This window comes from Microcebus murinus, chromosome 2, assembly GCF_040939455.1.
Source record: "Microcebus murinus isolate Inina chromosome 2, M.murinus_Inina_mat1.0, whole genome shotgun sequence".
NCBI lineage: Eukaryota > Metazoa > Chordata > Mammalia > Primates > Cheirogaleidae > Microcebus > Microcebus murinus.
Window position 1 is genome coordinate 123,935,929 of NC_134105.1, and position 17,558 is coordinate 123,953,486.

General features: G+C 38.8%; 1 protein-coding gene across 8 annotated transcripts in view; it reads left to right on the forward strand.

The window, feature by feature from the left end:
- The window catches only part of RASAL2 (RAS protein activator like 2), a 372,653-nt gene that overhangs the window by 351,429 nt on the left and 3,666 nt on the right, over positions 1-17,558 (forward strand). For 2 of the 8 annotated variants that reach the window (XM_076000403.1, XM_012778731.3), the window contains exons 13-18: positions 203-402; positions 1,191-2,052; positions 10,235-10,369; positions 12,037-12,239; positions 13,486-13,573; positions 16,945-16,975. In XM_076000403.1, coding sequence (XP_075856518.1) covers positions 203-402; positions 1,191-2,052; positions 10,235-10,369; positions 12,037-12,239; positions 13,486-13,573; positions 16,945-16,975 — 1,519 coding nt within the window. The remainder of the gene's footprint in view (positions 1-202; positions 403-1,190; positions 2,053-10,234; positions 10,370-12,036; positions 12,240-13,485; positions 13,574-16,944; positions 16,976-17,558) is intronic. The other 6 variants (XM_076000404.1, XM_076000401.1, XM_012778772.3 and 3 more) reach the window with 3 other exon arrangements.

Sequence of the window (17,558 nt, forward strand, 5' to 3'; positions counted from 1 at the left end):
CTCTCCTCAATGTCTGCTGCACCTTGTTTTGCCTCCTCCATTCATCTCGACGCCATGGTTCCACCGCTCCATAACAATGCATTGTGACCTGCCGCTCCCATATGCAAACGCCTCCCCTCCCTCCACCCTCCACCCTCCTTCGATGGGCACTGTTGTCCCAAAAAATCTGTGGTGGATGTCGCAATGCTTATTATCCAATTAGGGTGAAAATTCCTTCCTACAGGCGACCGTGGCAAAACTGGGGCCTCTCCCTCGTGTTCTTGCTGACATTACCAAGTCTCTGACTAATCCTACACCAATACAACAGCAACTGAGACGCTTCACTGAGCATAACTCCAGTCCAAATGTCAGTGGAAGCCTCTCTTCTGGGCTGCAGAAAATATTTGAAGACCCCACTGACAGGTATGAAAGAGAAGGTTTGAACTACTGTCTCAGAGAGAGATAACATTTAGATTTGGAAGAAATAACTTATTTGAATTGACAACTTTAACGTCATGAGCAATTAAAAAGACTCATCTGACCTGAGAGCAATACAATCATTTGTCATAATAATGCTCAAGATCTGGGATAACTTATTTTCTAGAGGATAGTATTAAGTTTCAACCAATCTATAAAAAACTATGTCTTAATGGAAGACATAGTTTTGGCTTTATGAAATTGGTATTTTCATACATGATAGCACTCAAACTCTGGAGGACTTCAGTTAAAACTAATTGATATTCATCTTCTACAGCTATCTTAAAAAAAAAAAAAAAAAAAAAAAAACTAATTGATAGTAGGCCATGTCAGCTGGACCGGTAGATACAGTGTTGATGCTTAGACTTTGTGCCTTTAGCAGGGACCCTTAGTTGTATACTTAGAGCTTCTTTTCTTGAAAGTTTAGAAAGAACCAAATAAATATGAATTGGAATGCCTTGGGAAGGTTTAAGACCTAACTAGGAAATTATTGGAATTCTAGTAAAAACTGAAGATCATGATGGCATAGTATATGCGATGTTATTCTCTACCTTTGGGGGCAAACTAAAAATGCTGGATTTTATTCTGAGAATTGTAATAATGAAATCTAAGTTTCTAAAGAAGTTTAAGTATCCACATGAGGCCTGTGAACCTAGAGAAGGGTTCATATGCCTGAATCTTAATTATGTTTAATTTGTCTCAATAGAAATTAAGAGTCCTTTCCTTTTCCACAGTGATTTGCATAAACTAAAATCTCCAAGCCAGGACAACACAGACAGCTATTTCAGAGGGAAAACATTACTGCTGGTCCAGCAAGCCTCCTCCCAGAGCATGACTTATTCTGAAAAGGATGAAAAGGAAAGCAGCCTTCCTAATGGTCGGAGCATCTCCCTCATGGACCTCCAGGACACTCACGCTGCCCCAGCGGAGCATGCATCTGTCATGCTTGACGTGCCTCTGCGCTTGACTGGAAGCCAGCTGTCCATGACCCAGGTGGCCAGCATCAAACAACTGCGGGAAACCCAGAGCACTCCCCAGAGTGCACCCCAAGTGAGAAGACCCCTGCACCCAGCCTTGAACCAACCAGGCAGCCTTCAGCCCTTGTCATTCCAGAACCCTGTCTATCACCTCAATAATCCAATTCCAGCAATGCCAAAGGCCTCTGTCGATTCCAGTTTGGAGAACCTAAGCACTGCCAGTTCCAGAAGCCAAAGTAACAGCGAAGACTTCAAACTCAGTGGACCCAGCAATAGCAGCATGGAAGATTTCACCAAACGTAGCACTCAGAGCGAGGACTTCTCTAGGCGGCACACTGTGCCAGACAGACACATACCTCTTGCTCTGCCACGACAAAATAGCACTGGGCAGGCCCAAATCCGAAAAATGGACCAGGCTGGGTTAGGTGCCCGAGCCAAAGCCCCACCATCCCTGCCACACAGTGCTTCCTTACGAAGCACCGGGAGCATGTCAGTGGCATCCGCAGCCCTGATTGCTGAACCCGTGCAGAACGGAACCCGGTCCCGGCAGCAGTCCTCTTCCTCCAGAGAGAGTCCTGTTCCCAAAGTGAGAGCAATCCAGAGACAACAGACGCAGCAGGTAAGGGTGAGTGCTGGAGGGGTCTGGCTTCTTCTTGGTCTGTTTCCTTGGTTCTCTTACATAAATCATTGGGAAATCTAATGGCTAACAAGGTTTCTACTTAAAAGTATTTTCTGCAACCTTTAAATGGAAAAGGAAATGAAAAAGCTCTGCCTAGGTGTGGCAGCAAGAACGTAGTTGGACCACTGCCCTTAGGAGACCCTCTAACAAGCATGCAGGAGGCTCTTCGAGTGCTGCCTAAGTTTGCACTGAGAACACATCTGTGATGTGGAATGAATAATTAGACACTTAAAAACTACAAAATCTATAGGCCAGACATCTATATTTGAGGAATCTGGAAATGAATCTCTCTTAATTTTTTCTTAATCTTCCAGAATAAAACTTTGCATTCTGAGCTAAGAGCTTAATGTTATGACTCCCCACTCCGCCCCCAACTCTCTCTGGAAATACCAAGTCCCATGTGCATTTTCCTGGAGACGGCTAGAAAAATAAATAATCGAACACCTGTAGAGGCAAGGTAAAGGAGAGGGTAAAAAGAAACACAGGGGGTTGACAAGTGTTCTAAACATTTGTAAATTCCTTATATTTCTTTTTACATGGACAAGCCTAACTAGTGTCACACCCAATCTTAATGTGATAAGATTTCCAAGCTTTGTTCTTGACAAATAAAAAGGTTAGCCAAGAATTTAATCATTTCTTCCTTACGTATTACATTGTGAAGCATCAATACATATTTTGCCCTTTGAAACAAACTAATAACCTTTGGAGAGTGTGTGTGTGTGTGTGTGTGTGTGTGTGTGTGTGTGTGTGTGTGTGTTCATCTTTCATCTAAAAAGATTTTTCTCCTAGAAAGCTTTGTATTTGTTGAATTTTTGTGAAACCTAATTACACTTTATAAGTACTAACGAGCATGGGATTAAAAGAGTTCTATGACAAATCCTTTTATGTAGCAAAATAACAGGGCAGGGAGACTGCAGTAAAATTCCAATGTATCTCTTTAATATATTTGCGTTTTTATAGGTAAGCATTTACATTTGGCTGGTTCTGCCTCCAGTCTGCTCTGATCAGAGCCCCTTGACCCTACATTAATAGTTATTATTTAAAAAAGAAAAGTTGGGACATTTGTAGAATTCTTGGATGCCTAAATAGAGGAAGAAATGGAAAACATGACTAAGCTGACTCTGGGAGCAGACTTCCTGGATTGAACCTCCTAGTTGGTCATTCTTTCCTCAGAAATAAAATTTTTCTTCAGTCTTAAATTTTTCACTTTTATTTTGTTACATTTCACAAAATTTCATCAATTCATTTGATTTAAAAAGCATTTTTATTTAAAGAAAAGGAAAAAGTATATTTTTGCATATATGTCTTGTATTATAAATTTGCGTGTATATATAAACATAAAATTTGGGCCGGGCGCGGTGGCTCAAGCCTGTAATCCTAGCTCTCTGGGAGGCTGAGGTGGGAGGATTGCTCGAGGTCAGGAGTTCGAGACCAGCCTGAGCAAGAGCGAGACCCTGTCTCTACTATAAATAGAAAGAAATTAATTGGCCAACTAATATAGAAAAAAAAAAAATTAGCCGGGCATGGTGGCACATGCCTGTACAAGTCCCAGCTACTCGGGAGGCTGAGGCAGGAGGATTGCTTGAGCCCAGGAGTTTGAGGTTGCTGTGAGCTAGACTGATGCCACGGCACTCACTCTAGCCTGGGCAACAAAGTGAGACTCTGTCTCAAAAAAAAAAAAAAAAAAAAAAAAAAATTTGTATGTATAGGAGGCTATCATTCACACCTTATTGTGAATTAATTTCCTCACATTGCTTTTGTGCTAGTCTCTAGTTGAGATCAACTACTTTCAGAGAATTAAAATGTTTATTTGGAGGAGAAAGGAAAGAGAAGTAATTTCAGAGATGGATGCCGTGTGGCGGCAAACACCTGCGCAGGGACTTCAGGAGGCAGCGGGAGGGCACTGGCGCTGCAACAGGACGGAGGGACAGCATCAGATGGCAGAGTGGACAGGACAGGGGAAAGGGCCCTCGACCTACTTGCTAAAGCTTACTTAGGTCCAGCCCTGTACAGAAAAGGAAAATAAAAACTCTCTTCCTTTTTCTTTTGCTTACCCATTCTTCTGTATCAGGTAGTCCTCCATTCCTAGGGCCCATGACTCCGGCTGATTATTTATAAATATAATAAATAGCCTTTTGTGTGCTTATCTGGAACCAGTTATCATTTCTAACATTTTTGCTATAGGAAAATATAATACCTACCACATAAGCACATAATACACATTTCTGTGAGTTATGAGTAAAAGACTGCCGGGGTGGATGAGAAGTTGGGAATGCATACAGTCTCCAAACAAGCAATTTAAAAGTTAATTTTTGTGCCACTACCATTAATGAGTCAGGGAATGTCTGCATTATACCTGCATGAAGTGAAGCACAGCCACAGTGAGATAGATGTCCTAGCAGAGCTTTGAATATCCATCTTTGTTTATGCCTTTGCTGGTGCTGCCACCATAGTACCACTTGAAGCATAAATCACTGTATTTTGATTGTTCAAGTTTCTGGTTTTTCTGCACTGGCTTTTTCTACCCAGATGGTTCATTCTTTCAAACTTAAGTTGGTAGCTTTCTTTTTATTGTTTATCTTTCCATTTCTTGCTTGCTTTTCTCATCTCAATCCTGTGAAGCCTCTGAAGTTCTATATAATCAGCATACTTTCTAGGTGAGTTCCTTTACATATTTCAATTGCAAATTATGTTGGGGAATTCTTCTCTCCCCAAAACTAGAAGATTTCTTTGTGGGAATTGTTCTGTGGGTGGCTGTGATTATCAGTGGCTTTGTCCCATGTACATTCCATTTGTATCTTAGCATGAAGGAGCAACCATTGTTAGCCGGATAACTAGATTCAGTTTTCTCCATCTAGTGAGCAGGAAGGAAATAAAATCCCAGTGAAACAATTTATGGGGAAAGAATTTTTTTTAGGAAATTATCTTTTAATACTTTGACCCTTTTCAGCTTCTATTTGAATTTCTCTTTTCTCCTTTTCCTTCCTATTTTGTTTTTCATATATCATGTACTTTGTACAAATCATAGACTTTACTTATTTACAATATATCAGTAGTTCAGATTTAGCATGTTCCCTAACTTCAGAAATTTGAATTTGAAGAGACATTTTAAAATAGGTATTTGACAAGCACATCATTATGATGCTGCAGTTTTCATACTTGGATTTGTTGAACCCTCTCCTAACCAACCTCTTCAAGGACTCAAAGTTTAGTTATTAATTTAATCAGCCAATTCTTTAGTGTTGATAGCAGAAATGTTATTCATTTATGGGAACCTGATTATTTCAGACTATCCAGAAGCTGAAACCAACAAGTGTTTGTTTATATCTAGTAAATACTAGCAAGGAACAGGGAACTGGCCTGTTCTCAGCATAGCCAGGCAGTGACTAATTGTAGTATCGTTGAAACTGCTGTGTGAGGCTCTTTTGCACTAAAACATTATTTTTCCCAGAGAAACCCTATACACCTTTATCTCAAAAGGAAGATATTTTTACCAGGTATAGGGGTACATGCCTATAATCTCAGCTACTTAGGAGGCTGAGGCTAGAGGATCCCTTGAGCCTAGGAGTTTAAGACCAGCTTGGGCAACATAGCCCTCACCTCAAAATAAAATAAAAAAAATAAACAGAAAAAAAAATCGATAACTCAAAAGGAAGATAATTTTATTTATTTACTTTTCTTAATTTCAGAATATTACAGGGGTGCAAATGTTTTGGTTACATCAATTACTTTTGTACAGTTTGAATTAAAGTTATAAGCGTGCCCATCTCCCAGATAGTGTGCACTGTACCCATTAGGTGTGCATTTTCCTGCCCCGCTTCCCCTCCTAGCTGCTTGGTTTCCATTGAGTTTTACTTCCATATGTGCCCATGAGAGTTGAATGATTAGTTCTAATTTGACGGTGAGTACATGTGGTGTTTGTTCTTCCATTCTTGTGATACTTCACTTAGAAGTTCTATCCATGTTGTTACAAAAGGTACTGGTTTACCTTTTTTATGACTGAATAGTACTCCGTGGTATACATAAACAACATTTTATTGTATTGATGGTATTCATCTCATGTATTGATGGTCACTTGGGTCAATACCGTATCTTTGCAATTGTGAATTGTACTGAAGTAAACATTTGCATGCAGGTGTCATTTTGATAAAATGACTTTTTTTTCTTTGGGTAAATCTCTAGTAGTGAGATTAGTGGGTCAAATAGCAGGTCTACTTTTAATTCTTTGAGGTATCTCTATACTATTTCCCATAGAGGTCATACTTGTTTGCAGTCCTACCAGCAGTGTATAAGTGTTCAAAAGGAAGGTATTTGTAATGGGAATTCCTGCTCTTTTGTCTTTTCATTTTCTTTGGTAATCCTTTTGAAAGTCAGTGGATATAAATTCTCTTCTTGAAGTTATGGCTAAGCAAGATGGGAATCTGAACCACTTACCTACCTCTTTCCCCAGTTGCTTCAGCTTATAAAAGAGATGGAACAAACATTGAAGAAAAGCCTTTGATGTACTTCCAAAGGATTAGAGGAAAACATAGAGTATTCTCTTAGTAGTAGATTATATTTTAGTAATGAATTTTAAAGAGATTCCAGAATAATAATACTTTATTGAGCATCTGTTGTGCATTTAACTACTCAGAAGAACTCACTATCATTCATATGATATGATGCCATTAGATTGACAATCTAATTGGGAAATAAGACCAACACACATAAAACCAAAAGAAAAAATATAAAAGGTAGTATATAGTTTTTTCATATAAAGAGAATACTATAACAAAAATAATTTTGAAACAAAAATCACCTCTACTTTGTCCCAATCTAGCACAATATCTTTTTTATTTATTCAGTATTACTTTCTAGTCTCTTTATAATTTTGTAAAGGCTTTATCATGAATAGAAGAATAGTTAGGATTGATTTTATTTATTTTGTCAATTTTATTTATTTTGTTATTTTGACCACCTACTATATACCAGGCAAAGTACTATGATATATTAGGAAGTGGCTGAAAATAAGATTTAACCAATAAAATAGGAATAGACCTGGCATCCCAGTTCTAATTGTGCAATTTCTTGTAATTCACTGGCCATTGTGTTAGTCCTATAGATATCAGTAGCTACCACCATCACCGGTGGAATGAACCAACCCTTGTTTTTAAAGCTTCTCTCTTGACAGCTAAATCCCAGCTTACCCTAAAGTGCTTTTGTGGTGGTGGTGGTTGTTAATATGCTCTTAAGGGCTAAAATCTGTGTTTGTGTTTTCTCAGGAATACCATTAGTTTGCAGTGCATTTATAGGTACTCAGTAAATAGTTAACCCATAACAAATCACAGGGAAAGAAAGTTTATTCAAGCAACATCTTGTTAACTATATAAACCAGAAAGTTATTGAATTAGCTGCCTTGAAGTAATAAATTCCATACAGTAAAGTTATTAGTTTTAGTAGCTACTTTATCTCAAACTGATATTGAATAGAAAAATCCTGGTTTCATAGTATATCCTTCCTGTGCCCCTCTGTGCTAAAGTGATAAGATTATAAAACTTAAAAAGGCATTTATCTCCTTTAAATATTGATTTTATATTTTTAAGATCGATGCTACATTCTTTTGCCTTCCAGGTACATATATACCAAATAAAAACCTAACTCCCTTGTTACTCGGTTTCTTTTGGGTTTGGGGGGTTTTTTGTTTGTTTGTTTTACCAATACTAAAGCAATTTATTATGCTCTGCTCTTAAAATCTACTAGGGGGAGAACTATAGTGTGTGTGTCTATGTATGCAAAGTACCTTGCAATTTACAAAGTGCTTTTTACATGCTGTCTCGTTTGTTTCTCATAATAACATAATAACTTTTGTCTCTCATAATAACTTATTTTCCTTTTATAGATGATACTATACCGTATAGGCCAGTATTCCCAAAGTGTAATATTCAGAATTATTTATGTGTATTCAAAGTATTAATTTGATCTTATAATTATTTAATTTTGTTTAATCATGGGATTATTTTAATAATTATAAAAATATAAATATATAAATTTGTCTATAATATAAATATATTAATGTATAATAGCAAACTTATGATTTTACTCATATTGTTTAGCTAACTAAAAATGGTCATTTTAAAAGATAATAAGTAAATATATCAGCGATAAAAGTGGGTATGACAAACTAATGAAAGTGATACACAAATAAAATGTATGAAACACACCTACGTACTATAGTGGAAATAGAGATAGATTTTTAAGTACTAAGTTAAAACATACTTACATGTTTCTTGATCCAGTGGAGAAAATGGCTTTATAGAAGGAATTTCTAGAAGTTCATTCACAATTGCTTGTGTATGTGTGTGTGTGTGTCTATATATATAAATTACACACATCCATCGTTAGGTATGAAGCCATTTTTATTGATACATATCTATAATCTATTTATAAATCCACTAAACCAGTTTTCTTCAAACCTTTAAGAAATACCCTCGTATTACTTTTGCATGTTTAAGTTTTAAAGTTTCTCCCAACCCACCTCTTAGTCTCTGCAACCAATTGTTTTATGGAGTCCTTCTAATAACTCTCAAGATCATCAAAATACTCCTTCTTTTAAAATATTTGTTTGGAGGTTAGCTGAGTTCTATTCCAGAATGACATAAAGATTCTTAAGGTGTACAGTTCTAGATGGGAGAGAAAATTTCCTTCAATTATGAAATTATGGAATATCGGTCCTAAAAATATGAATCCATCCATTTTAATTATAAAGTTTATATTAGGTTTTCTTATCTCTCTCTCTGTCAGGTGGGACAGCAGGACAGAGGAAAAAATCATTATGTATTTCCACCATTGTTTGCGAAGAACGTACGAATGTTCAGGAGCCTAATATGAACTGTAATGTCCAGTGCCAGTTTTCAAAACATAAACATAGTAGTGGCTGACATCTAACCTCTCTGTAGCGCTCTGGAGCTCCCAGAGAGCTTCCACATGCCATTGTCTTATTCAGTGGTCAGGGTAGGTGGTGGTGCTGGTGACAGTACCTATATTCAGTAGATTAGGAAAACAGTATTAAGAGGTTGATTTAACTACTAAGTGGCAGAATTGCTACTCAAGGCCAGAATTCTTTTTTTCTTTTCTTTTTTTTTTTTTTTTGAGACAGAGTCTCACTCTGGGCAAGTGCCGAGGCGTCAGCCTAGCTCACAGCAGCCTCAAACTCCTGGGTACAAGTGATCCTCCTGCCTCAGCCTCCCGAGTAGCTGGGACTACAGGCATGCACCACCATGCCCAACTAATTTTTCTATTTTTAGTAGAGAGGAGGTCTCACTCTTGCTCAGGCTGGTCTCAAATTCCTGGCCTCAAGCAGTCCTCCTGCCTCGGCCTCCTAGAGTGCTAGGATTACAGGCGTGAGCCACCATGCCTGGCCAAGGCCAGAATTCTTAACACTCTGTATATCTATGTTGGAAAAGGACAATTTATTTAGCAATCCTAATGTGGCTAGGCTATCTGGTATCCATTGTTTTGATCCTGTATTCATCAAGAAACCTTCTAGTCTAAAATATGTACTCGTGAGTGGTCTTAACCCATCAAAAAGTCAGTGTTCTGTAAAGATAACCAATATCACTTGTTCTTCTCTTTCTCTAAACATGTAATATGAACACTAAGTATTTGGCATTAAGATATATAAATAGGCATCTTGTGAGTTTGTTTAGCATTAATCAGTTTTTTGGTTTCAGATTATCTCTGGATTAAGCTAGACAGTTTCCTCACCTGAATAGTCAACCATCAAGTTATGCTTGCTTGCTTGCTTTCCTCATCTTAATTTTGGTAGATAATTTGATACCTACCAGTATTTGGACCAATGGGCAAATTAACAATTTTAAGGCCTTTACTTTCTTTAGAGGGAGAGAAAGGGCGGTTCTTGTATATAATATATACAAATTTAAATTCAGAATATTTTGTGCCTATACAGATGTGTATTCCCTTTCCCCACGCATGGCCTTGGCACTGATAAAATATTACTTAAAGCAGAGAATATTTATTAGAGAACTGAAGGATCACAATTATGTCTTCCGAGAATAACTCTCTTTGTGAAACATCTCAAGTGGTGAGCTGTTTTGGGAAATGCTAATTACTATTTCTGATGCAGGTTCAGTCACCTGTGGACTCTGCCACAATGTCCCCAGTAGAGAGGACAGCAGCCTGGGTTCTAAACAATGGGCAATATGAAGAGGATGTAGAAGAAACAGAACAAAATCAAGATGAAGCCAAGCATGCTGAGAAGGTAGAACCCAGTCTGTCTTTATTGACTTATTGTCCCCAGAAGTGGGTGGCCACTAAACGGGTTATCTAGCCAAGAACACGATGTCCTTCCAGCCCCCATCTTCACCTCCACCTCTTATGTTAACCATCATATACACATCTATGTAAAATGGGTCATTAGTGTGTGTGTGTGAACATATGTGAAAAATGTCCATCTTGCTGGGGAGGTGAGTGGTTAGCTGTGCCTTAATGTAGAGGATACCCTGCTATTCATTTCTAGTCATTTCAGGTAAATATTTAGTGTTTTTGTAAACTGGTTGTTAGTCTTCAACCAAGGACAAAATTACCCTATGATCAGACGTCTTTTCTGTATTTTGATAACAATTTGGTTTTCTTTAGTTTTTTTTGGGGGGGTTACCTTTTATTGATAAAGAATGTCTACCTCTATAATTCTTAAGAGGGCATAATCTATTGTTTGGGGTTTTTTTAACCAACAGTGATGTGGGAGGAAAAAAAAAGAATCATCAAACAAGAACTTTGACATCATGTATAGCATTATCACATTTGACTGACAACCAGACGATTAGCTTCTTTTTACTTATCAGAATGATCCTACACTGTGCTTATTAATGCAGTCTGCCTCTTCAAAACTCATAAAAACTCTCATCTTTGACCTTCTAGATAAATAAGCATAATTTAGGACCATGATGTTAGGTAAGCAATAGCTAGTTGTCTGTTTGTCAATTAAATGGGATAATTTTATGTGAAAATAAATTGCATTTTATAAAACACCATACAGATTTATCATTAATTATTAATGAATATAAATAAGTACACCACCCATAAGAAATCTTAGGCTTTTCACCTAACCTAGAGAATTTTACATTCCAGTGTCCTCAAACCTGAACTACAGAAACTTCATACAAGAAAGGACCATGTAACTAATTGGATTACTGAATTTATGTAAAACTTCTTAGGGAGAATACAGACATATGTGTTCCAGCAGGCAGTACCTGATTGGGCAGATGAACCGTAACATGAACACAGGCGAAGAGGCAATATTAATAAGCCCTAGAGACACGTAGGCCTTTGTTTAGTCCTTGAGACCTGAATATTTTACACATTTTAGTTAGGTAGAACACAGCAATAACCTCTGCCATAAAATTCTGTTTATTGATTGAGTGGCTTATCATTATAGAAACGTTGCCTTTTCTCTAAGAGCTGATTCTAGTAGAGTGAAGGAATAGTGATCTGATGAGCCAAGTTGTGTCAGAGGGCCTACAGTACAGGTGATGGTGCAGAAAGCTTTTGCTCTTGTAGACAACTGGCTTTTGACTTATTTTAAGTGATATGTCAGGGTTTTAAGTGCTTTTTCTCTTCCCATTTGATACCAGCACAGACTGGATGTGGCTTGCAGTAGTGGTGGCTTAATGTAGAGAGAGAGATATAAATATATAGCGTTTGGAATGCCAAGTTAAGATGTCAGATGTAATCTTAGGAACCAGGGCGAAGCTCCGTCAGCATCTGTGCCAGTTTATGATTGTAAACGACACTAGCAACAAACAGCACAGGGAGCGGCAGTTGAGACAGCGTCCGGCTACATTGCTCAGGGTCTCTTTTGTAGAAAAGTAAATCACTAATTTCTAAAACCAGTGTAACTCTGTGTTTTCTCTCCTTGTCTCCTCTAAGTATGAACAAGAAATCACTAAACTGAAGGAGCGCCTGAGAGTGTCCAGCCGGCGGCTGGAGGAGTATGAGCGCCGGCTGCTGGTGCAGGAGCAGCAGATGCAGAAGCTGCTGCTGGAATACAAGGCCAGGCTGGAGGACAGCGAGGAGCGGCTACGCAGGCAACAGGAAGAGAAAGACAGCCAGATGAAAAGCATAATCAGCAGGTTAGAGGACCATCTGGTGGCAGATCCAGGCTTGTGAGGGGTACAAAGAAATGCAGAGATGATCCAAAGAATCTTGAAGGAATGACAGCAAAAGCTGTTCCCAACCTTGTATCTACTCTGTGGCACTCAGTACAAACGTGACAACTGACAGTATCTCTTAAAATATCCTAAATATACATACGGCACTTCTTACGAAGATAACAGTAGTCTGTTTTCCTTTAACCATAACAATTAGAAAAAATAAAAACTTAGTGACTCACTTGAGAAGTCTTAGAAAAAGAGTTTCAAAAATGTAAGTATCCAATGCCCAAGACTAACTTAATCTTTCAAAATAAGTCGTGAAACACAGGAGTTTTACTGAATGTCTGTAAGGCCAGAGGACCAGACAGTTCCATAGATGCCAAGGGAGGGTCAGTTTTACCAAACATTCACTATGGGCCAGGCACTTTTCTAAACACTTTACAAATAATAATTTGTTTAATCTTTATCACAACCTCTACATAGGCATTATTATGATCCTCATTTTACAAATAAAGAAACAGGCAAAAAATTCATCAAATAATTTGCCCAAGGTCACATAGTTGGTAGTGTACCAGGACTTGGACCCAGGCATTCGGACTCCAGATTCCATGCTCCCTCAATATTGAGGGATATTCTACTATCTCTCAATATTGCCTGGTGCTATGGGCAGGTCAAGTAAATGGAGGACAGAAAAGTTCATAGTTTTACTAGTATGGAGGTAATTGGCAATCTTACTTAGTAGAGTTGCAGTGTTAAACATCAGTGGGTTAAGATGTGAGCGATGGATGAGAAAGAAACTAGACCTACTAAGTATATAGTACTTTTTGAGGAAACTTAGCTGTTCAAGGGAAGAGAAAGATAGGACAGTGGTTCTAGGGTAATTTGAGATTAAGAGAGGGTTGTTTGGTTTTTGTTGATTGGTTTGGTATTTTAAGATTAAATAAGTTGTCCTGAGGGAGGGATCTTATAGATGAGAAGGAAGAAATCATTATTTTAATACTGTTCCAAAGGAGATGAAAATACCCAGGACACAGGCACAGGTAGAAAACTTAGCCTTGTATTAATATGTCTTCCAAGGTGGGAGAGAAGAAGAAAGAAAAGACAGTTGCAGGTCTGTTATTAGGAAGAAGTGGAAATAATTATGATAAGTTTTGAGTTTCTTGTTTTCTACATTAGCTAGCCTTGTCTTTGAAGATGTTGACATCTCCTTCCTGCTGCATTCTAGGCTAATGGCTGTAGAAGAGGAGTTGAAGAAGGATCATGCTGAGATGCAAGCAGTTATTGATGCAAAGCAGAAAATAATTGATGCACAGGTAAGCAGGCGCTGAATCTAGCAGAAGGCACTTGTTTATGATAACTAGTATTTGCTGACTTCTCACCTTGCAAACACCAAGGCAGGTATGGGAAAATGAGTCATCGAAAAGTTCTTGGCATTACCTTTTGAAGATTAAATGAGTTATGTGACCTCCATTACTTTTCCTTTCTTTCACTGGTGACAAATCTGTTTACCCAGCATAATATTAGCGTGCTTTGTACAACTGCTTAACAAATCTCAACCTAGTGCATGATGGGGTTTGCTTCTTTCCTTATGGAAAGGAGGGCATTCTCTGTGGGGGTAACTGTGAAAGTGCACGGCATGTGTCTGGCTTGTGACCTCCACTGACCATTGCTTGGCTGGGCTGTTCGTGATTTTGTCAGTCGGTCATGTCCACTACCCTCAACCTCTAGCCTCAGTAATGGAACTGCAGGGGGAACACAAGAGTGTAAGAGGATACCTTTCCTTATTACTTTTTTTGGTTCAGGGTTTGGCATTGCTGCTTGGAATGTGCTTGGCTGCTCTTCTCTGTTGGTGCTATGCTTAGGCTCTTTTGATAAAACTTTAAAAGAAAAGGTTGATGAGATCATAACCTAGGCCTCTGCTCACTGTAACTTACACCTGTGACACCAGTTGGAGTGTTGATTGCCAGGAGCTCCTCCCAGGGACGTGTCAATGATCAGAGCAGGATCCAGGGGCGGGACATGTTTCTAACTCCTTTTCATTTTATCAATGCAAAATATGGTTGTATTTCTTAAAGTGAAACAAATAACAAAAAGCAAGTACTGTTTTGATACTGACTAACCTAACCACTGAATGCATCGCCTCCTTAAAGACAGCACAGCCAGGTTTGCATTTTTCAACTCTAAATACCATGTCCTATCCCTAAGCTGTGAAATAAAAATGAGAACAAGGACTTTATGCATAGATGTTCCACTTCCTGCTCTACGTATCAGCCAGTAGTCAGTGCAAGATAGAGCTGCCAGTATTCTTAAACATACACTTAACAGTCTAGTTTCCTTACAGAGTCAATATGGGGATGGAGTTTATTTTTCAACGGAATTGGGAGTGAGGCTGAAAGCATAGTCATGGAAAGAATGCTTCGTGGGCCTCCTACTCCTTGCTGCACAGTGAACTTGGAAGTCAGGTGTAAGTTGTGATGCTTTCTCATCAGCATAGCTCCCCAAGATATTTGGACTCTTAAACTAGATAGTTTTTGGATATTTAGACCTGCTAAGAATAAGAAGAAAGATCTACTGTAATTATCTTACTTGGTTCTTTTTGGAAAATCTTTCTAGTTGTTCCCAAGGTGGGTCAGAGAAGGATAGTGGAGACAAGGCTATCTCACTACATATACTATAAAAATTCATCCCAGAGGCTAAGAGAAGCAGCCTGGATAAAGAAGGCAATTGAATCAGGAAAACTAGTGTTGATAAGTTTTCACTTTTAGAATTTCAATATAATATAAAGCAGGGAGAGTTCTATTAATAACCATACCAGGAGAAATTTTAGTACTAATTAGATAAAGCAGACCTTCTTAATAATTTCAGCTACTCTAAAACTGTCAGTCTGAAGCAGAGGAGGGTTGGGTGTGCCACAGTCATGGCTCTGTACATGTTGGCTGCCAGGATGGCCTCATCATTAGCTCCTAAAGATTTCTACCCCACTCCCGATTTTGACATTAGCCCAAAGTGACTGGGTATAAGTAGAAGTCATAGGCAGGGAGGGAATCTGGTTCATCGGGGCTCAAAAGCTCTGGAAAATAAGGACATTCGCTCATTTAACCAGGATGGTGCCATGTGCAAGGATGGGAGAAATATTATTCTCAAAGCATCAGTCAGTGTCGGACTTGTGGTCTGGCTACACTGGTTAAAATTGGGGGTCCATACTGTGTTTCCCCGAAAATAAGACATACCCATCAAATAAGCCCTAGCAGGATTTCTAAGCATTTGCGCAATATAAGCCCTACGCTGATGGGCGTGGCTACGCAGCGCATCTGCACAACCCATGCATTTCGTCTCAGAGCGGTAAAGAAGACGTCTGCCCCAGGAGAGCTCTATTGCTCGACATGGGAGGTTGGGGCCAGTGGCTCTAAAGGAAATAGAGTCGTAAGAAATTCAAGATGGAATTCGGGGTTTGGACAGTTATGATGATGTTCCAGAAGAAGACGACTTAACTATATTTGAATAAATGTAGATTGTTGTGCCGTACTTAAAAAAAATAACACATCCCCTGAAAATAAGCCCTAGGGTGTCTTCTTGAGAAAAAATAAATATAAAACCGTGTCTTATTTTCGAGGAAACACGACACTTCAAGGCAGTGGTTTTCAAATGGTTTGGTTCCCTGGACTATGTTGATGGACCAAGGCACCTTCCATAGATTGATATCAAGCTTTCATTTAACAAGGACCACTCTCAACTAACGGATCAAATCATACCAGGGTTGGTTAAATATTAATAAATTATCCTACTGAGACCCACTATGAAGAATGCTTGGAGAATCCACTAGACCACATTTTGAAAACCACTGTACCATGCACAGTACAAATCATAAACACTAAAGATAGTTATTTTTAAATTATAGTGTTCTTAAAAGGAAGGTTTCTCAATTTCAGCTGTTGGCTTACTGATACATTAAGATCTTACAGCAAAAGATTTTGAACATCCTTTGGCGTCCTTTGCAATGTATGACTTTTTATATCAGATCCTTTCTTTTGTAAGAAACTTAACCTCTTAAGTGATTGATGGAGCAGAGCAGCCCTTCTGGCATCATTTAATAGAATGAAGACATGTTTGAGAATGAAAGTTTCCCAGAGAGGTAACCCATACTTTTACATCCCTGACATGTGCCTTGGTGCCACTGGTAATAAAAAATATTTCTGAAATGAATACAGTTGCTTTACTTATACTAGAGTTGAACTCAACACTTCCCAAAACACTTCCCAGGTGCCCAGTGAACTGGTTTTCAACTCTCTCAGCAGCCCTGTGCTCACACAGGAAAAGCTTGTCCCTGAATTCAACCTCTCCCTCTCCTTGAGTCATTTCACACTACAAGGCACAGGCCTGTGCCAGCCACTTTCTTTCTAGTACTGCAAAAGGATGAGCACTCCATTGGTGAGTGGCAGGATCACCTACCCTGGACCTTGTAGGCTGGACGTGGGAACCCTAATGACGAGTACTAAGGAGCCATTTCCTAAAAATAAGACCAGGGAATGTGCCACCTTTCCCTTCAAGCATGAGAAGACACTGTGGCTCCCAGGATCTCTCCATGTGACTCGGATGGAGAACTGAGAAGGGTTTCCTACTAAGAGAAGCAAAGCAGCTGCCTAGTTACTGTTGCAAGTGATATCTCCACTGTGTTAAATTACAGGTCATAAATGGAGATGAGATTATTCAAACAGGCAAGTAAACCCTGTCTGTTCTCTAGCTGAGCAGTCCCAGCCCTGGTCCAGTGCGCTGGCCTCCTACACATTCCAGCTCCTGCAGCTCCCCGCGCTGAAATCCTTCCTGTCAGGCGCTAACTAGCTTGTTTTGCCTTCCAATCCAGGCAGATCCAAAATGTCAGAGTATCTTTTGCCAACTGAACTTGACTTTTAAAAGTCTCTATTTGATTTTTTTTCTTTTACTTTTTGTTTCACTTTGAGAGGTTGGCAGTGGGGGGAAATTACAAAGGGAGTTTCTCCTCGTGGAAACTTTCAGTGCTTAGTAAGCGGCTTGCTTGGCTTCGGTTGTTGCCTTTGTAGGCAATAAGCAATCACAATCATCCTCAGCCTTCTTTTGTGGCCCTTTCAGAACCAAATAGTTTTTTGTGAACAACTGATTTTTTTTAATGAACCCTGGAGATTCTGCTTTTCTTAGTATTGAGGCCTTATAATTTATCCAATTTGGAAATATCTTTTCTTCTTTAATTATTCAAGAAATTGTCAGTTATTCTGTTTAGAGATTATTCCTGCCATGGCGGGAAACATCATGTTTTGGTTCCTG